We start from the raw sequence: 21644 nt of genomic DNA on the forward strand, positions 1-21644 counted from the left end.
GAGCAGGTGAGAGAGAGAGAGAGAGAGAGAGAGCCAGGAATTGGCAAGCTGATTTTCCTTGGGGGAGAAACATATGTTTATAGCTTTGGATACTAACCTGGAAGCAGGAAGAAATTGCTCCAAGGCGAATCTGAGTTTCGATAAGCTATTTCAGTGCAACAAAAATCACAGAGAGGGGGGAGTTACAGCAGTGAAGAAAAAAAACTGGGGAAATGGCGGGGGTGAATCTGTTCCCCCACGCCTGAGGACTCTCCCTAGCGTTGCCATCCTCCAGGTCATAGCTGGAGATCTCCTGCTATTACAACTGATCTCCAGCCAATAGAGATCAGATCACCTGGAGAAAACGGCTGCTTTGGCAATTGGACTCTATGGCATTGAGGTCCCTCCCCTCCCCAAACCCGCCCTCCTCAAGCTCTGCCCCAAAACCTCCTGCCAGTGTCGAAGAGGGACCGGGCAACCCTAACTCTCCCCCACCCCACTTCCAATGGAAAAACTGGAACTTGGGGGGGGGGGCACTGATAAAAACTCCAGTGAACTATTTTCTCTGTTGGAAAAGTGAATGCTCTTTAAGGCAAGGTTTCGCTCACTCCAAATGTGTAGTATGAAGATCTTTATGTAAGACAATTTACAGCATTACACAATAATTCCTGTGTATCTTGGAGAAAAACATATTTTCAGGCATATGTGAATAACTTTGTCCCTAATTAATATGCCAAGTTTATGAGGATGATACAGTATTATATAGTTCAGGGGCTGTGGCGCAGTGGTAGAGCATCTGCTTGGAATGCAGAAGGTCCCAGGTTCAATCTCCAGCATCTCCGGCTAAAGAGAACAAGCAAGTAGGTGATGTAAAAGACCTCTACCTGAGACCTTGGAGAGCCCCTGCCGGTCTGAGTAGACAATACTGACTTGGATGGACCAAGGGTCTGATTCAGTATAAGGCAGGTTCATGTATTCATGTGTTTTTGATGTTATAAAATTAAACTTGATATCCAAATTACCATGACTATCCAAATGATGTACTTTCTTTTCTTTAGTATAAAAATCTGTTTACTATTTTCACGTTTTTCCCTACTTTCCTGTGCTAAATAAGGTTGCCAGCTCTGGGTTGGGAAAGACTTGGAGATTTTGGGGGTGAAGCCTGAGGAGGGTGGTGTTTGGGGAGGGGCTTCAGCAGGGTATAATGCCATAGAGTCCACCTTCCAAAGTGGCCATTTTCTCCAGGTGAATTGATCTCTGTTGCCTGGAGATCAGTTGTAATCTCAGGACATCTCCAGCCACCATGTGGAGGTTAAACCAAAATTCACGCAGAAACCTATTATTCTATATATGCAATTATATTTCAACAAATCATCCCCCAACAAACACTAAATATTAAGTATACAAAACATCTACAATAGTTACATAATACAACTTCACCAATAGTGATTAACAGGTAAGTATATAAATATTTCTGTCTAATATTGTTTCTTTCTTTTACAGCAGTGGTTCCCAGAGTGGGCACCCCTGGGGGACAGTGGGATTACCTAGGGGGGGCACTAAGAGGCAAGAGGGCAGCAGGGGGGCGCCAGAGGTGGGCCCCTTTAACTGTGTTGTTGGATAAGGTAGGGGGCACTGGGGCTGAGTTTGATGGACCAAGGGGGCAGTGGCCTGAAAAGTTTGGGAACCACTGTTTTACAGCAATGTGTTCAATCATCAGATGTCAGACAGGCAAGGAAGATGGCCGTTTTGTTCTTCATCAGTTCCTCCATATACTCCCTTTTATCTCCAGTTTACAAGTCTAGACTCCCCACGGGTAGATGACTGATCCTTCTGCCTAACCAGGCTAGTACGGTCAGTCTAAATTCAAAGGTTCCCTGATGGGTAGTGTCTATCTTCTACCACCACCAACCCTAATGCTAAGGTACTGTACAGTGCAGCGGTTTACAGCTCTCCCTCTCTTTAATGTTGAGTGTATTTGCAATTTGGCTTGTAGAAAAGTAACAGTGCAGTCCTAAGCAGAGTTATGCCCATTGCCTTCAAGGCTATCAAATACTGTGAAATTCCATCACTATGCCAACTAGTACAATTTTAAATGCAAACTAAGTTATACGTGATGCACTTTGTATTTTTAAAGCAGTAAAATAAGTAAGATGGATAAGAAAGAATGTATTGCACACATCTCATTTCCCCCCACCTTTCTTTTTTTCTCCCATGCCTTCAAAATTTCCAGAAATTTTACATCTCTATGTCTAGGGTTGCCAATCTCCAGGTGGTAGCTGGAGATGTTTTCTATTACAACTGATCTCCAGCTGATAGAGATCAGTTCACCTGGAGAAAAATGGCCGCTTTGGCAATGTGTTCATGTGTTCATTATGAGATCAAACAGTCTATGATATATTCTCTCTTTTTGAAAAAAAATATTATGGACAGTTTAATGTACAGCTGGTGAAGAAAGGTTTTCAGGAATGCTATTCTCTTATGCTGAGAGAATACGGGCAGTGCCCCTATTTAAATAATCTCTTTTTTTCCTGCATGGCAATAGCAACCTAGAAAATGAGAAACCTCAAGTTTAAGTCGGATCAGACTGCCACATGAGAAGAGAAAATGCCTCTTTCGGCCCCAGTGTCTTTAACAGAACCTGAATCTGCAGAAACCAGCAAGTGAAATTTTTCAAAAGGATGATAATCATTATCACAATGCCTGTGGGTGAAGCTGCTAACGGCTCAGGAAAAGGAGTTGGGAGGAGGGAGTTTCTGAATTTCAGGATGGATGAAAGAAAGTACTTCTTCAGTCAAGAAGGAATTCAAATGTAGCATCCGGGGCCAGCGGGCATAATCATGGCCATGAGAACAGATGGTGATACAAGGGGATTGGACAGATGCCTGGAAGACAAGGTCCATCGATGGCTAGTAGCCATGGTGACTAAAGGGAACCTCCATAGTGAGAGGCAGTAATCCTCTGGACTGCAGTGCTAGGGAGGCAAGATCAGGGGAAGGCCTTTGCCTCCACACACCCTGTTTGTTGGCCACTGTGTTAACTAAGATATTGGACCAGATGGACAAAGGGTTTGATCCAGCAAGGAGCTTTTTGTGTTCTTAAAGCTGGCAACCCCATAACCGGAGCACAGGTTTGGGATGCAATCCTATGTGGAAGAAGGAGGAGGAGGAGGAGGAGGAGGAAAAAGAAGAGTTGGTTTTTATATGTCGACTTTCTCTGCCACTTAAGGGAGACTCAAACCAGCTTACAATCACCTTCCCTTCCCCTCCCCACAACAGACACACTGTGAGGTAGGTGGGGCTGAGAGAGAATGACTAGCCCAAGGTCACCCAGCTGGCTTCATGTGTAGGAGTGGGGAAACTAACCTGGTTCTCCAGATCAGACTCCACCGCTCACGTGGAGGAGTGGGGAATCGAACCCAGTTCTCCAGATCAGACTCCAGCGCTTCAAACCACAGCTCTTAACCACTACACCACACTGGGACACTACACCACATTGGGACATCTGACTAACCATATTTAGGATTGGAACACACATATAATATAGATGTGTGTGGTGAAGTACAAGACCTTGTAAAGGTAAAGGTCCCCTGTGCAAGCACCGGGTCATTCCTGACCCATGGGGTGATGTCACATCCCGACGTTTCCTAGGCAGACTTTGTTTGCGGGGTGATTTGCAGAGCCTTCCTCAACAAGACATTCTAGCAGGTTTTCAAAAAGAGAGTTCTATAATTATAAGGGTTTTTTTTTTTTTTAATGGTATCATCAGATCTTGGAAGCTACTTGGATGGGGGATCTCCAAGGAAGGCTCTGCAGAGGAAGGCAGTGGTAAACGATCTCTGCTTTTCATTTGTATTGAAAGCCCCTTGTAGGCTGCCGTTAAGCTGGTCGCGACTTGACCGCACGTTCATACATATGATTGCAAGAAAGGTGGTTGTTTCTCTAAATGAAATTCTAAATACGCGTGGAATGCATCTAAGTGTACTTCTTAACTTGGAGCCATTTAAAGCCATCCATTATTTTCAGGTTGCACGTGCTTTCTAATCTCCCTCCTCCCCATTAAGCACAACCAATTGGGGTACCTTTGCCCCATTTGGCGAAGGAGAGAGCAGGAATCCAAGATGCGGGAGGGCTTCCTTTTAAAGCAATTCCGAACGGTGAAACAAACACCATAAAGCCTTAATCTTAGCAACGCTGGGTTGAAGCATTCCAATCAGAAACTTTAAACAAGGGAGTGGGGGGAGCATTCCAAGCAAACCTTGGCAAGAACAAACAGCCCCATAAGAACATTTCAAAGCCGCTTTTGTGATTAGAATGTGAGCTATGCTCTTGAAATACTTAAGAAGCCAAGTCACTGTTGGGATTGCCCAACTTCCAGTCTTGCAGAGGAGATTATATTTCAGTGGGCCGTGGAAGCTGTCCACCACTTTTTGGTGCAAAGACAGTGGAGGGTTATTACTTGCATGGGAAGCCCCCAAGGAAGCTGTCCGCCACTTTTGGTGTGAAGACAGTGGAGTCATCAACTGAGAGAGGATAGCCACGTGTGTCCTGATCTGGATGGCCTGGGCTAACTCAGTGTCATTAGTAGGGTCAGCCCTGGTTAGTACTTGGATGGGAGACCACCAAGGAAATCCAGGGTTGCTATGCAGAGGAAGGCACTGGCAAACCACCTCTGAACGTATCTGACCTCGAAAGCCCTATGGGGTCGCCATAAATTGGCTGTGACTTGAGAGTACTTTCCACATCACACCCAAGTATGTCCATCAACAACAGGCGAGCCGTGCTCAGTTCTGAAGCTGGCTGCATCTGTGCAGGTAAACGGAGTGTGGATCCGCATCTGACGTGATAATTTAATGACACCAAAGTTCAAACAACAGTGCCACAGTATTGAGGTGTTTGGGGCGGAGCCTGAGGAGGGTGGGGTTTGGGGAGGGGAGGGACTTCAATGCCATAGAGTCCGATTGCCAAAGCGGCCATTTGCTCCAGGTGAACTGATCTCCGTCAACTGGAGATCAGTTGTAACAGCAGGAGATTACCAGCTATTACCTGGAGGTTGGCATCCCTAGCAGTGGGGTGATGTCACAACACTACCTAGCCAATCAGATTTGATGAAGAGACGGCACCACTGAGGGAAAGGGAGGGCAGGGCAATGTAAACCATGAATAAATTCTATAAGGAATGCTGGCTAAATGGTGAAAAGAGACCGCGCCTCTTTTATGGCCCTACTGAAAAAATCTCTAAGATAAATACATAAATCTGAGAACAGTTTTGGCGCGGCCCTAATGAGCAATAGTGCCCTTCCCACCAGCCTATCTCGAGGCAGTCCCATTCAGCTTGGAGCCTGGAAAGAATGCACTGCCACGTCTCCTTATGGGGCCGGCGATAAATCTATGTAGTGGGACGAACCGAAAATGACTGGGAGGCTTCCCTGCAGCAGCCGAGGCTTTAATGTTAGACTTCTGTCTGGCAGCGAGCCCAGGGGGGGGGGTAGAAACTGAAAAGAGAAATGAATTACAGCCCCGCGTTTCCTCTCCCTTGTCCCTCCTGCCCAATTGCATCGAGCGGGGCGAAAGAACATCTGTCTACCGAAAGGGGCAAGCGTGTACATCTGTCACTTTTAGCAGGTATTAGAATCATGATTACGAGCACACACATCATTATCCATCCAGGGCTTGATAACTCCATCCCTGTCATGCTGTCTCGCAGGCCACCGGCTTCCTCTCTCGCGCAGTGTGAGGTGGTTCTCATCTAACAAGCGCGGAGGACCAAAGGAAGGACCATCTGCTTCTGCTGGCGCTTCCTGGGGAGTCTATTGTGAAGTTTTGTCCCGAATTGATGAAGAATGGCTGTTTCCAGGAGTGGGGGGAAGCCCCCCCCCGGCGCCACGACCCTTAACACGGGGCCATTTAAAAAGCTGGTAATTATTCGACATGGTGGCTGCAGCGTGTGGTGAGATCCGTTCATTGTCTGAGCACCCACGTTAAGTGACGTAGAAAATCTTGGTTATCGGCTGCGCAAACAAAGATCTTCCTGTGAACGGTTTTTCTTTGCTCGTCATCTTTTTTAAAAAATATGTATTTATTTTTAAGGTAACAAGGGAGGAGGGGGGGAAGGGTAAAATGAAATTACATACATTTATTCTTTGGCACCCAGATTATGCTACAGTAAACTCACTAATACATTACAAACAAGCCACAAAAAATAATATCCCATATTATCCACATTTCTTATCCTGTCTTTTTTCTTTCTTGTCATCTGAGAGGATTTGCGCCTGCCTCGCAGTCCTAGTAGGGATGGTTCGAGGTCAGGTTGTCGACCTCCAGGTGGAACAAACCATATATCAACTGGTAGCCAACCGATATAAAATTATTTTCAAAACTCACAATAATATATTAATAAATGTATTTGTGTATATATATGTGTGTGTGTGTGTGTGTGTGTGTGTGTGTGTGTATATATATATATAGAGAGAGAGAGAGAGAGAGAGAGAGAGTTGCAAATCAAAGGTACATTTTACATTTGTAATACAGGTCTTACAAATAAACACTTTTTAATAAAAAAAAGAGATGGAGACTCTATTGCCTTTTTCGCATATGCAAAACTTCTTCATATAACACGAGTAGCAAGTTTTGCCTCCTTCCTGCAACAGGTTAGCTCCGTGTTTCAGTTTGCAAGCTGCCAGGTTACTAACTTACAATCGCCTTCCCTTCCCCTCCCCACAACAGACACCTTGTGAGGTAGGTGGGGCTGAGAGAGCTCCGAGAGAACTGAGACTGGCCCAAGGTGACCCAGCAGGCTTTGTGTGGAGGAGTGGGGAATCGAACCCGGTTCTCCAGATTAGAGTCCGCTGCTCTTAACCACACAACGACTACTGGCATTGGCCTGTGTTGCCCAAATGTGCAAGAATTCTCATACACATATGAGAATTCGCCTTGAGGCAGCAAGGATGGTTTCCCTGTGTAAAATGCCCTTGAGAATTCCCTCCCTCCCATGACAGGCCCAGTTGCTGAGTTTGTGGAAGAGGGGGAACCTCCTTCTGACAGTGCTGCCAGGAAAAAAAAATGAGGTTTTTGTGCCTTCTTTTTGCAAATGGCAGAGGAGGGAGTCTTGTTTACACCCCTTCCATCTAGGGCAGGCGCAAGTGTGAGCGGATGCGCCTGCAGAATCGCTGTCAAAGGTGAGAACAACTAAGAAATGTGGCAACTCTTTCTCCGCCTTTTCTTCGGGAGATGCGGCTCGGGCCGGATAGCGCTGGGAGGAAAACAAGGCAGAAGAGCTTCCTTTTGCAACTATGCGTATCGAGGGACTTGCAACCCATGCCAAAAAACCTACGAGCGCTTCGTTGGCAAACTGGCGGTCCATAGCCTTTGCAGAGATTGTGCCGGTGTGCTAACTAAGCTTGCAGAGCGGTTTTGCAGCGAAGCTTAAAGGAGACCCTGAGCCCAGGCAAAGTCACACCTGTTTTGCTTTTCCAGCATTACTGTTTAAATCAGGCCTCACGGAACTGCAGGTTGCACTTGACATTTCTCTCCCGGCTCTCCCACATCCAAGGGTTCTGATCCATCTGGCACTGGTAGGGTTGCCAACCTCCAGGTAGCAGCTAGAAATCTACTGCTATTACAACTGATCTCCAGCCAATAGCGATCAGTTCACCTGAAGAAAATGGCCACTTTGGCAATTGGACTCTATGGCACTGAAGTCCCTCCCCTCCCCAAACCCCATCCTTCTCAGATTCCACCCCAAAAACCTCCTGCCGGTGGCAAAGAGGGACCTGGCAACCCTAGGCACTGGCGCTAGTGTTGCCAACTCCCGGTTGGGAAATCCCTAGACATATGGGACGGGAGAGGCCTCAGTTGGGTATAACGCCATAGAGCCTGCCCTCCAGAGCAGCCATTTTCTCCAGGGGAACTGATCATGGTAGTCTGGAGATCAGTTGTAATTCCATTCTGGGAGATCTCCAGGCCCCACCTGGAGGTTGGCAACCCTATATGGCATTGCAGCACGGGAGGGGGGTGGAACCCAGCAGATAAAGAGACCCAGGGAAAGAGATTTGGCAGCAGAAACACAGATGGTATCTTTGCAATGGCAGGACCACGATAAAAATTCCTACCCTCTTATGCGTTGGCAAGTTTCTCCGAAGCTTAGCCTTTATCTGTAGGGATGTCACTGCCTTTCCCCTCTATCTACTTTTGGGAAGATTTGCTGTGTGCTAAAGCTGCCTTTAAAAAAACCAAAAAAAACCCCCACATGACCCCGTTCTTGCTCCTTTAATAGCAAACTGGGCAAACAGAAATTTAAAAGCTGAAGTTTCCCCATCACTTTATCTCTAGGAAAAGCTCCATCTCCTGAATTTCTGAGTATCTGGCTGATGAAAAAAGCACAGGAGCAACAAACTCTATGTGCTAGAATAAACCGGAGCTGGAACTTCATGTTACAAGAAATGTAGGCCTGCGTCCATAAATGGCAGCCTGGTGTTGTGTTCAGCGTGGCGTAGTGGTTAAGAGCGGCGGACTCTCTCTCATCGGGAGAACTGGGTTTAACTCCCCGCTCCTCCCCACGAGCAGCGGACTCTTAATCTGGTGAACTGGGTTTGGTTTCCCCACTCCTCCACATGAAGCCTGCTGGGTGTCCTTGGGGCAGTCACAGTTCTCTCCGAACTCTCTCAGCCCCACCTACCTCACAAGGAGTCTGTTGTGGGGAGAGGAAAGGATTGTGATGGTAAACCACTTTGAGACTCCTTAAAGGTAGAGAAAAGTGGGGTATAAAAGCCAACTTCTTCTTCACCCCTCTCTCTGGGAACCAACATGAGGTGATGGTTAGAGTGTCATACTGTGAACTGGGAGACCCAGGTTTGTATCCCTTCTCTGTCATCGAAGCCAGTCACTCTTTCTGCCTAACCTACCTCATATTTTTGTGGCTGTGCCCACCACATTGTGTCAGACTGGGGGAAGAGCCATAGCTCAGTGGCAGAGCATCTGCTTGGCATGCAGAAGGTCTCAGGTTCAATCCCTGGCATCTCCAGTTCAAGGGTCGAGGCAAGTAGGGGATGTGAAAGACCTCCACCTATTAAGGAGCAGGTTTGTTCCAAAGCAGACGACATATGGCTTCCACGCAGGCCTGTGCCTGGAGACCGCTTCTCGGGAAATTTACTGCTTGCATTTCTTACATTTATACCATTTCTTAATTAGTTCATTAAGCACGGCCCACACACCAGTTGACAGCCTTCTGAAGACATTATGCCAACAATATGCTTTGAAACATACCATTCCTGGCAGCAATTCTGCCAACCCTCTGGCCGACGCCCACTTTCCTCCGTCCCGGGACAGTGCTGCTGCAGTCGTCTTGTTTGTGGGCTTCCTCGAGGCACCCGGCTGGCCATTGTGTGAACAGACTGCTGGACTTGACGGTCCTGGGTCTGACCGAGCAGGGCTTTTCTTATGTTCTTAAGTTCATGCCAATTCTCTCCAGTATCAGAGGAGCATGCCTATTATATTGGGTGCTGTGGAACACAGGCAGGATAATGCGGCTGCAGTCATCTTGTTTGTGGGCTTCCTAAAGGCACCTGGTTGGCCACTGTGGGAACAGACTGCTGGACTCGATGGGCCTGGATCTGACCCAGCATGGCTTTTCTTATGTTATTATGGACTGGGCTATCAATGGCTACTAGTCATGATGCATACCTATTCTCCCCAGGATCAGAGGAGCATGCCTATTATCTTAGGTGCTGTGGAACACAGGCAGGATAATGCGGCTGCAGTCGTCTTGTTTGTGGGCTTCCTAGAGAAACCAGGTTGGCCACTGTGTGAACAGACTGCTGGACTTGATGGGCCTGTGTCTGACCCACCATGGCTTTTCTTATGTTCATGCCTATTCTCTCCAGAATCAGAGGAGCATGCCTATTATATTAGGTGCTATGGAGCACAAGCGGGAGAATGCTTGTGGGTTTCCTAGAGGTCCCTGGTTAGGGTTGCTAGGTTCCTCTTTGCCACCAGTGGGAGGTTTTTGGGGCGGAGCCTGAGGAGGGTGGCGTTTGGGGAGGGACTTCAATGCCATAGAGTCCAATCGCCAAAGTTGCCATTTTCTCCAGGGGAACTGATCTCTATCAGCTGGAGATCACTTGTAATAGCAGATCTCCAGCTAGTACCTGGAGGTCATTCAAAAATTACAGAATGTGGCAAATTAAAGAATACATTAACAACTTTGTGTAAAGCAAGCTATATATTTTTTCTCAATTTTGTATTAAATGAATTAGTATAACATAATTTTACATTTACTTGTATGTTTCATTCAATTCAAGCGCATCACATTTTAGCAAGTCAAAATTAAGCAAGTCAAAAATTTATCAAATCAGCTCACGGTATATTATAAAATAAATCTTGATAAAGTCTCATTTGAGAATCTCCCAATAGGCTGGAGATCAGTTGAAATAGCAGGAGATCTCCAGCTAGTACCTGGAGGTTGGCAACCCTCCCCCTGGTTGGCCACTGTGTGAACAGACCGTTGGACTCGATGGGCCTTGGTCTGATCCAGCAGGGCTTTTCTTATGTCCTTACGCTCATGCCTATCCTCTCCAGGATCAGAGAAGCATGCCTGTGACATTAGGTGCTGTGGAGCACAGGCAGGGGGATGCTTGTGAACAGACTGCTGGACTTGGTGGGCCTGGGTCTGATCCAGCAGGGCTTTTCTTATGTCCTTACGCTCATGCCTATCCTCTCCAGGATCTGAGGAGCATGCCTGTGACATTGGGTGCTGTGGAGCACAGGCAGGGGGATGATGATTTTATTATTACAGCGATAGCCAGATAAACTACAAACCTTATCAGTTAAAATCGATTACATAATTAAATAAAAACCTCTCTATACAAAATACAGATCAAGTTATATCAATTAAAATCACCATATTCACAAGGCATACGGGCAGGGGGATGCTTGTGAACAGACTGCTGGGCCTGGGTCTGATCCAGCAGGGCTTTCCTTATGTCCTTACGCTCATGCCCATCCTCTCCAGGATCCGAGGAGCATGCCTGTTGCATTAGGTGCTGTGAAGCACAGGCAGGGGGATGCTTGTGAACAGACTGCCGGACTTGGTGGGCCCGGGTCCGATCCTATGTCCTTACGCCCATCCTCTCCAGGATCCGAGGAGCATGCCTGTGACCCTGGGTGCGGTGGAGCACAGGCAGGGGGATGCTTGTGAACAGACCGCTGGACTTGATGGGCCTGATCCCGATCCCGCAGGGTTGTTGTGACGTCCAAAGGCCTGGAGCGCCGTCGACCGACTCCTCCTCCCCCCGCCGACGGGACCTCGGTGAAGGCTGAAGCGCAGGAAAGGAGCGCAGGAGTTGGCTCTTCTTCCTCCTCCTCCTCCTCCTCCTCCTCCCCGGGCCGCCCTGTTGCTTCCCTCGCGCCGGGCCGGAGTTCCAGCCGCGGCTGCTGCTCCTCCTCCTCCTCCTCCTCCTCTTCCTCCCGCCCCCAACCCCAAGCTCCCCCCACCGGCGGCGAGCGGCGCTGCGCCCTCCCTGCCTGCCTGCCTCTGCCTGCCTGCCGAGGAGGCAGCGGCGAAGCGCGGGGAGGCGCCGCCGGGCTGGTGGGGCGCCGCGGCCGGGACTCCCTGCGGGGACGCGGCTGCTCCGGCGACCCCAAAGCGGCCCCCCCGGGCTCGTGGCCATCGGGGGCTCCCCGCCCCCCGGGGCCCCCCGGAGCAGCCGGGCTTGGGAAGTTTCCAGCGCCTCCGCCGGCCGGCTCAGGGGCGAGAGGCGGAGCGGCGGAAGGGATGGGGCGAGGCGCAGGTGACGGCGGCCCGGCGCACCTGGGCTGAGCTCCGGCTGGTTGTTCCCCCCCCCCCGGAGGAGGCGGCGGCGGCGGCGGGCCAGGTGAGTGAGCTCTGCCGGGCGGCTCTTTTCCGTGACCCCTTCCCGGTTGATCGCCCCCCCCCCCCAAAAAAAAACTTTGGTCCCAGGTGTCCGAGCGAGGAATGCGGATAAAGGTGGCCAGGTGGGAATGGCAAATAAAGGGGGGGGGGAGCGGCTAGTAGTCGAAAAGGGCAAGAGTCCAGTAGCACCTTAAAGACTAACAAGAATATTTTCTGGCAGGGGATGAGCTTTCGTGAGCCACAGCTCACTTCTTCAGATACAGCTAGAACGTGAATCCATCTGTCTTTCAGTAGAGGAGAGTGAATTCAGACAAGCATTAGTATGTAAATGTTAACAGTATGTAAACGTGAATAGCAGGCGTGATGGGATTAGGTGTGATCTGCAGAAGAGTCTGTGATGTCCAGGGGAGAGATGGGTGTGGAGAAGTCAGCGTTGGTAATGAGCCGTGAATGCAAGGTCTTTATTCAGCCCAGGTAAATGCATTGACTTTAGTTTGAATATCAACTGTCATTCAGCAGTTTCTCTTTCCAATCTCCCTTTGAATTTCCTTTGTAAGAGACTGTTTGGGAAGGGGGTGGTGGTTTGCACGGGGCTGTAGAGAAGCTGTGGCTGTGAAATCCCTTCCCCCTTAAAAGTAAGTGTCTAATAAAGGAAGTTAACTTAGAGGGGGAAGAAGGGGCATAGGTAGTTCTGATGTCTATATAGAAGTATTCCAAATATAGCAGATTTTTAAGGGGGGGTAACCAGAATATCCCAAAATAGGAGCATGCTTCCAGGTTCCACAGAGCTCTCAGTCGGATTGACTGTTCAGCATTAAAAATAACAAATGGGGAAATTGCCTCCAGCCCAATGAAGAATTTTGGGCAACTCCCAATCTTGCTTATTGTTTCTTGAAAGAGAGCCGCTGTAGAGAGAGTCCAGCTAGGATCTGGGAGACCCGGGTTTTGGATCCCCACCCTGCTGTAGAAGCCTGCTTGTGCCAGCCACACACACTTGGTCTTGCCAACCTCGCAAGGTTGTTGTGAGGATAAAAATGGAGGGGAGGAGAACAAGTCATGCTGCTTTGGGTTCCCGTTGGGGAGGAAGGTGGGGCATAAAGGAAGCTGATAAAGTGTTTTGGCTGGCGCTAAAAAAAAAGCCCCATACTTCTGTAGCTGTGAGAAGTGATTTTAACAATTCCCCTCCTCCATGGGATTCTTTCCCTTCTTAAAGAGAAATGAGAAGTAGAGTGTTGTACTCTGTCCTGCTTATCAATAAGTGCTGAAGCCGTGAGTGGTTCACTATTGCTGTGATCCTGAGCACGTTTGCTTAGCGCACCAGCTCAGTGGGACTTACTTCCTGGTAAGAGTGCACAGCAATGGATCTCACCTTGAGCAGCCTCTGGCGAGCTGCTTTCTAAGCCTCAGACTCCCATCTGGGTTATGGCAGTACGAGGCCTACCATGCAGCGGTGTTATAAGGGGATAAATGGGAGCTTAGTTCTTTGAACCCTTGCAAAATGTGATATCAGTGCATCCTAGTCACATTACAGGCTAACCTGCCCTTCTTTTGTACTAGGTGGAGAATTGGGATGGTAGAACGGGGCGGGGCTGTTGTTGGGGAGGGAGTAGGTAATAGGCAGACGACCTCTGCTTTTTTCAGAATCTGCTTTGAGCAAAGACGAGGAAAGGGATTGTTGACATCCCCTGATTTCCTGGGTGCCCTTTGCCTTTTCCCAGAATCTAATAGGTAAAATAAGGGAAAGGTTTTAACCACACGGGGACTAAATTAAGTAAAGAAGCCACTGTAAGGACGCATTTTCTTTATTTCTAAGGTGCCGCCTGGCTCCTGTTTTATTTTGCTGCCTCAGACTAACAGGTAGTGGCATTATCACGTGGTGACTGTAGGGTCCTCTCTGCTCAGTGGGGGGATATCCCAAAATAAGTACAGGTAGGACGTAGCCTTAAACCCATACTGGCTGCATGGGAGAGCTGGTCACCTGTAGCCTCCAGCCAGCCAGGTGTGAACCAAACACCTCCTGGGGTTTCTGAGCACTCTTAGGAATTATGATTATTGGGGAGGGGCCTTGGCTCAGTGGTAGAGCATCTGCTTGGCATGCAGAAGGTCCCAGGTTCAGTCCCCGGCATCTCCAGTTAAAGGGACTGGGCAAACAGGGTCCGCCTGAGACCCCGGAGAGCCGCTGCCGGTCTGAGTAGACAATACTGACTTGGATGGACCAAGTGATTCAGTATCAGGCAGCTTCATGTGTGTGTTCATGTGTGATCTACATCAGCTGGATGCACACGCCTCTGACCCTCTGCATAGCCAGCCCACCACAGGGGACCTTCTCTGAAGGAGCCCCGGCAGATGAAATGTTTGTGATTCTTCCCAGGGAGGAGGGCAGGCTACAGTGTAGGGAGGAATCCACCCCTTATACTCTGCTCTGTAGCAGTTTCTGACACAGCAGGTGCTTTCTCTATTTTTTTTTCCTGGTGTTTGTCAGCCGATGGGCTTGGCAGGGGCTGTGCATTTATCTGTACAGGGCAGCAACCTCACCATTGCATCCATTCGAGGTGCGTCTTTGACTGCTTGCATGTGTCGTGTCTCACCCTTGCTCCGAGTGGCGACTGTAAGCGCCTTGGGGCAGGAATCAGGTTCTCGCTCCGTTGTGTTCTCTGGAGCCCCACAGGTGCAGATGCTCTTCGGGAGTAAGCAGCCCTCTCCCGCAGTCCTCCTGCTGAAAGAGAGAAAAGGGACCGTTCTGCTGGTTTTTAAGGGGGAGGCGAATCTGGCTTGAATCGGCCACTGCAGCCTCCAGTTGCAAAATAGTACTTCTCTGCCCTGTTGCCTCCTCCTTCCTGCTCCTAGCCCGGCAATCCTCCTCCTTCTGTGGCCCTCCAATGCCTCTGCTTTGCATTGAAGGTTCCTGCCGGTAGGTAGGAAAGTCCCTTTCCTGACATTAACCCGTACTTAACTGTGGCCAACTTGCAACAGTTGGAGCTGCCTGAAACGGACAATCGAATGCTTCTCATCCCGCCCTCCTGCCTGTCAAACTGAGGTGCCTCTCTGCAATGATCCCTCCTGCTCCCCCCTCATTTGAATCCTTTGTAGGGGGTGCCCTCCTCTCTTGTTTTCCTCTTTAGTGCATAAAGGAACCTGTTCCCTCCATGCCTTCCTCCGACTCCTGTTATTCTTGCTTCCTTCCCTCCCCCCCCCCTCTGCTCGCCTCTTAGACTTTCCTGTGCAGCGTGGGGATCGTTCGGTCTTTTACAGGGATCAGCGTGTTCTTCAGAAAATCCGCTCGTAGGCTGTGTCGCCCAGAGAAGCTGATGATGTCTAGGTAGGCTCCACCTGTCGTCGGAGATTGTGCCCGAGGGAAATCCAGGAGGAGGGGATGGTTACGATCTGGTGCCGTGGCCAATGATATGTAGATCTTCTTTTAGTCACCCTCGCACTGAAGCTCGGGAGGAGAGTTTGTGGTTTTACGTGTACACGTTTCCTAGGTTTCATCTCTGGAACGTCCAGGTAAAGGATTGCAGGAAGTAGAACTGGGAAAGGCCGCCCTTTCCCTGAATGCTGAGTCTGAAATGGACCGGTTGCTTGTCTTAGCACGACGCAGGTCTTGGGGTATAGGGCTAGCTGCCGACCGCAATTATGAAAGGGGGTGGGGTACCTCTTCAGTCTCTAGACAGAGCTGCAAACCAGGAAGGGGATTTGACAGCTTCACGGAGGAGAAGTCTACCGCTGACTTCTAGCAAAGAATACCTAAGGGATTCTCTGCATACAGAGTCAGTAAAGCTCTGAATACCAGTGCTAGGAGGTAACAGCAGGGGAAGGTCTAGGCCTCTATGTTCTTCTTGACAGCCTTCAAGGACAGCTGGGGGGCCACTCCGTGATAGAGGATGGTGGACCAGATAGACCATTGGCTCATATCTCATCTTGCCCATGAACTTACACAGCAATCTTAAGCAAACTGCAGTCTCATAATCATATCAAAGCCTCCTGGATTAGACCAGTGGTCCATCTAGAATCATAGAGTTGGAAGGGACCACCAGGGCCATCAAGCCCAACCCCCTGCACAATGCAGGAAACCCACAATTCACTCACTCCCACACCCCCAGTGACCCCTACTCCATGCCCAGAAGATGGCCAAGATGCCCTCCCTCTCATGATCCGCTTAAGGTTATAGAATCCGCATTGCTGACAGATGGCCATGTAGCTTCTGCTTAGAAACCTCCAGGGAAGGAGAGCTCACCACCTCCTGAGGAAGCCTGTTCCACTGAGGGACAGCTGTTAGAAGATTCTTCCTAATGTCTAGACAGAAACTCTTTTGATTTAATTTTAACCCGTTGGTTCTGGGCCGACCTTCTGGGGCAACAGAAAACAACTCGGCACCGTCCTCTCTATGACAGCCCTTCAAGTACTTCAAGATGGTTTTCATATCCCCTCTCAGCCTTCTCTTCAGGCTAAACATACCCAGGTAATCTAATCCAGTATCCCCTTTCACACAGTGGCCACCCAGTTGCCCCAAAGAGCCAGCAAACAGGATGCAGAAGCAGAGAGCTCCAGTCATCCCAGGATGCTGCTGCAGTCGTCGTGTTTGGGGGCTTCCTAGAGGCACCTGGTTGGCCACTGTGTGAACAGACTGCTGGACTTGATGGGCCTTGGTCTGATCCAGCATGGCTTTTCTTATGTTCTTATGATGCCACGGTACACATTGTATGAAAATTTAAAAAACAAAACAGGGTGGGGCTGTGGCTCAGTGGAAGAGCCTCTGCTTTGCCCGCGCAAGGTCCCAGGTTCAATCCTCCGCATCTCCAGTTAAACGGACCAGGTAGGAGGGTACATGAAAGACTTTTTTGCCTGAGTGCCGCTGCCAGTTGGAGTAGACAATACTGACCCTGATGGATCAATGGCCTGATTTGGTATAAAGCAGCTTCGTGTGTGTTCATAGGTGGCTCCAACGTTCAGTAGACAGCAGAGAGATAAAATATCAGAGTGGATCTGGGAGCCTTGAATTCATACCCTTGTTCTGCAGTGAAGCCTCACCTACCTCCTCAGTGGGTGATTAACATACAATGAGGAAGGGACATCCATGCATGCTACCCTGAGCTCTTTAAAGTAAGGGCTTTGATAGGATGCACTGCATAGAAAAATGAATGGGACAGTGGGGCTTCCTTTGCTGACTCAAGATCAGTTGCTCAGTCTGTTGAGCATATGAACACCTGAAGCTGCCTTATACTGAATCAGACCCTTGGTCCATCAAAGTCAGTATTGTCTACTCAGACCGGCAGCATCTTTCCAGGGTCTCAGGTAGAGGTCTTTCACATCACCTACCTGCCTAGTCCCTTTAACTGGAGATGCCAGGGATTGAACCTGGGACTTTCTGCATGCCAAGCGGATGCTCTACCACTGAGCCACGGCCCCTCCCTGTTCTCCCACTATGGGAGCAGCATCTTTTCTCTTGAGTTTGGAAAAGCAGCAGGAATTGGAGTGGGGAAAAACAGTACAGAGGGTAAAAGTTAAGCAAGTCCTTTCTCCCCTTTCCCACCCAGGTTAATTTTCTCAAAATTTCCATCTCACAGCTGGTTTTTTTTTTTTATTTAAGAAAGCAGGCTGGGTGGGGTGGAGTGGAATAGACCTGAATGACACCGAGCTGTGTATAATGTGTAGTTTGCCCCTCTTTCAAAGCCCTTACCAGACATTATAATCGTGTGTCTGTGGAGCCTACCGACATTGCGCAGATCCTCTTGATACAACAATGGACATGCAATGTGAGAGGAGGCATGGGGTAGTAGTTGAGAGTGCCGGACTAGTATCTGGGAGCCCTGAGTTCGAGTCCCACTCCGTGCCGTGGTAGCCTAACCTACCTAACACCGTTGTTGTGAGGATAAAAGAGAAGAGAGGAGAATTATGTAAGCCGCATTGGGTCTCCGTTGGGGAGAAAGGTGGGGGATAAATTAAATAAATAATATTTTAATATGTGTGCACAGCTCTGGTCACACTGACTAACCACTAGGTTTATCAGGGTTCACACTGAGGCTGTAAATGCATGGAGTTACCTAATTTATGCAACATGGCCACCGCAGGTATTGGGCAGATCATGGCTCCTGTGCACTCTTGGTACATGTTATTGCAATGTTTGAAAAGGGCCCCAGTTACTTCAATTTCTTATATAATCCATGTTTCGCATACAAGGCAGAAGCTGCCAAGGGTTGCAGTACCAAGGTGCGTGAATCAAACTTATACTGCATCAGACCATTTGTCCATCAAACTCAGTCTTGTCTGTTCTGACTGGCAGCGGCTCTCTAGGGTCTCAGGCAGAAGTTTTTCACATCACCTGCTAATGGATTCTTTTAACCAGAGATGCGGTGGGGGGGGGGATTGAACCTGCAACCTCCTGGCTGCAAAGCAGATGTTCTACCAATGAGTCATGCCCCCTGCTTAGCCAAGTGGCTTGCTCTAGAGCAGTGGTTCCCAAAGTGGGCAGTATTACCCCCTGGGGGGCGGTGGGATTAGCTAGGGGGCACTAAAAGACAAGACAGGGGGGCACTTGAAGTGGTCCCCTTCAACTGTGTTGTTCACTAATTTGCAATAGATCAATCTATGGCACCATGCTGGCAAATTTGGTGGAAACTATCAGAATTTTTTTCCAGACTTAGAAGAGCTGGTACCACTGGATCAAGTTCATCAGTTTTGTTGAATAAATTTCAACTAAAAAGTTTTAATTTGATTTTGAATAGATGTGCAATTAATTGTTGTTTTTTGAAATTTTACTATTATCTTCTTTAGTGAGTCATGCAAACCCCTATTTTGAATAATGTTTTTTATAGGATACGGTAGCGGGCGCTGGGGTTGAGTTTGTGGAACCAAGGGCGCAGTGGCTTGACAAGTTTGGGGACCTCTGGTCTAGAGCATCCTTGAGAAAGAGGTCTAGATATAGCAGCGCCAGTTTCACAAACTGCAAAACGATCCTTCCAGAGTTCTCCCCATTCCCCTTCATGCTCTTTCCACCCCTAGTGTTGAGGGGTCATGGCTCAGTGGTAGAGTGTCTGCTTGTCATGCAGAAGGTCCCAGGTTCAATCCCTGGCATCTCCACTGTAAAGCATCATGGAGCAGGTGATGCGAAGAACCTCTGCCTGAGAGCTGGGGAGCTGCTGCCAGTCTGAGTAGACCACACTGACCTTGATGGGACCGGTGGTCCGATTCAGTATAAGTGCGCTCAACTTCATGTGTGCTAATTCCTGCTTTGGTTTTGCTCCAGCAGGCATGGGGAACCAAGTCGAGAAACTGACCCACCTAAACTACAAGGAAGTTCCTACGGCTGACCCGACGGGCATGGACAGAGATGAGGGTCCGAGGATCGGGGTCTCCTACATATTTTCGAACGATGACGACGAACTGGAGCCTCAGCAGGACTCGGGCGTGCCAGATCGGGCGTGCCCCGCCTCCCAGCCCTACGACCCACGGCTGCACGAAGTGGAATGTTCGGTCTATTATCGCGACGAGTGCGTCTATCAGAAAAGCTTTTCCGGTGATGATACGCTACCGGCAGGGGTGGATGGGGGTGGCACAGGGGCCCTGGCCACCTACACCCCGGAGAACCTTTTGAACAAGTGCAAACCTGGCGACCTGGTGGAGTTTGTGTGCCAGGCCCAGTACCCTCACTGGGCGGTGTACGTCGGGGATTTCCAGGTGGTGCATCTGCACAGGTTGGAAGTGGTGAACAGCTTCCTGACGGACGCCAGCCAGGGCAGGAGGGGGCGCATCGCCAACCAGTTGTACCACTACAAGCCACTCAGCCCGGCCACGGTGGTGCAGAACGCCCTGGATCAGGTTGGGTGCAAGGACCGAGATCTCAGCTGGAGGAACTCGGAATGCTTCGCCGCCTGGTGCCGCTACGGCAAGCGCGAGTTCAAAATCGGCGGGGAGCTCCGCATTGGCAAGCAGCCCTACCGGCTGGAGATCCGGCTGGGCGACAAGCGCAGCCACACGCTGGAGTTCCAGAGCCTGGAGGACCTCATCATGGAGAAGAGGAGGAACGACCAGATCGGCCGGGCGGCCGTGATCCAGGAGCTCTCCAGCCACCTGCAGGCGGCCGAGGAGGAGGACCACTGCGATCCGGGCACCCGGACTGCCGCCGAGTAGCCGCCCGCGCGCAGGCGGGCTGCTGAGCCTGGGTGACGGGGATTAAAGCTGAAGGCTGCGAAATTGAGCTGTTATAAGCCCTTTGGGTTGCTTCAGTGCAGCTTGGCTCCAATCACATGTGAAGGGATTGGAGGGGGGGCGCAGGAAAGCTGATTAAGTGTCAGTCCTCGAGCGCTTAACTCCTGCAATGCTGGACAGAGCCAGCCACTTTCCGTGTCGAAGGTTAAAACTCAGGGAGACCTCCCCCCTCGCTGTTAGGCCGAAGCCTATTCCCCAAATCTCTTCCTCGCACCAGAATGTCTGGACCCGGTCCAGCGTAAAGCCAGCAGTGGCCCTGGAGGGTCCGATGAAACCTCACACATGGGAAATTGCTATTTTCCTTACCCCTCCCTGGTTTGCAGTGGTATTTCTGGAATCTTATGTCCTCGGGCTTTACTGATCTCGGCAGCCTCGGGCTTTACTGATCTCGCCAGCCTTCCCGGATTTAATGGCTAAGGCACTGTTAACCCTGTGTTAATTGGGCGGGCTGGCCTTTTTTAAGAGAGCCAGCGTGGTGTAGTGGTTAAGAGTGGTGGTTTGGAGCGGTGGACTCTGATCTGGATAACCGCATTTGATTCCCCACTCCTCCACATGAGCGGCAAAGGTTAATCTGGGGAACCGGGTTGGTTTCCCCACTCCTACACATGAAATCAGCTGGGTGACCTTGGGCTAGTCACAGCTCTCTCAGCCTCACCTACCTCACAGGGTGTCTGTTGGGAGGGGAGGAGAAGTTGATTGTAAGCCGGTTTGATTCTTCTTTAAGTAGTAGAGAAAGGTGGCACATAAAACCCAACTCTTCTTCTTCTGAAAAAGCAACTTGGGAGCTGGGATGGGAGCTTTAGAGCAGGGGTGTCAAATTCAATTGTTACGAGGGCCGGATATGACATAAATGCCACGTAGACAGGCCGGGCCATGCCTCGCCAGCCCAGATCGATGGGGGGGGGGGCAGGGGCTGCCTCAGCTGGCCTGCGGGCTGGATAAGATCTCTCAAGGGGGTGGATCCGGCCCGCGGGCCTTATGTTTGACACCCCTGCTTTAGAGGGGTCATGCAGTTTCTTTGGCAGGTTGCTCTGAAAGCAAGGAGGCGCGCTGGGCCTTGGTTTCCATCTTGGCGGAGTGGGGCCCGAGACGTCTTGACGGAGCAGGGTAGCAGGCCATGGGGTGTGCACTTGGTGGCACTGGGTGGGGTGTGCACTTGGTGGCACTGGGTGGGGGTGTGTGTGGAATAGATCACCACAGCTTCTCTTGGTTCAGGCCACGCTTAGAACTTCAACAGGCATTGTAGGGGCAGCCTGCAATACGTTTAAACCGGCATACGTGGTAGGGGGGGTTGGTAAGCCCACCTAGCCTGGTTGCTAGGATTCATTTGCATCAGGTCCAGATACCGTTTGGGCACATCTCTGATACTACAAATGAGAATTGGGGGTTGAACCAGTTTCAGTCGCCTTGGGTTTCTCCAGGAACCTGGCTATTAGGGATTCTTGGCCTTTGCGGGGAGGCGAAACCTCTGAAGATAGTTGATTGTAGGCTCGTCCTGCTTGAAATGTTCTGCGAGTCGGGCTGTTGGAGAATTTGGGTGAGGCTAGGTAGCTCCTTCCATTGCATTCTCCCAGGGAAGCCACTTCTTTAGAA

The 21644-nt window shown here is 49.9% G+C and overlaps 1 protein-coding gene and 1 non-coding gene across 2 annotated transcripts; both read left to right on the forward strand.

Annotated features, from left to right (window-relative positions):
- Positions 1-18851: 18851 nt before the first annotated feature.
- Positions 18852-18923, forward strand: TRNAD-GUC (transfer RNA aspartic acid (anticodon GUC)). Its single transcript has one exon. It is a non-coding gene; the product is annotated as a tRNA-Asp (tRNA).
- Positions 18924-19094: 171 nt separating this feature from the next.
- LRATD2 (LRAT domain containing 2) lies at positions 19095-20104 on the forward strand. The gene has a single exon (XM_056854513.1). It carries the CDS (start codon positions 19095-19097, stop codon positions 19971-19973), a length of 879 nt encoding a protein of 292 aa, XP_056710491.1. The 3' UTR covers positions 19974-20104.
- Positions 20105-21644: the final 1540 nt, after the last annotated feature.

Source organism: Euleptes europaea, chromosome 8, assembly GCF_029931775.1.
Source record: "Euleptes europaea isolate rEulEur1 chromosome 8, rEulEur1.hap1, whole genome shotgun sequence".
Lineage (NCBI taxonomy): Eukaryota > Metazoa > Chordata > Lepidosauria > Squamata > Sphaerodactylidae > Euleptes > Euleptes europaea.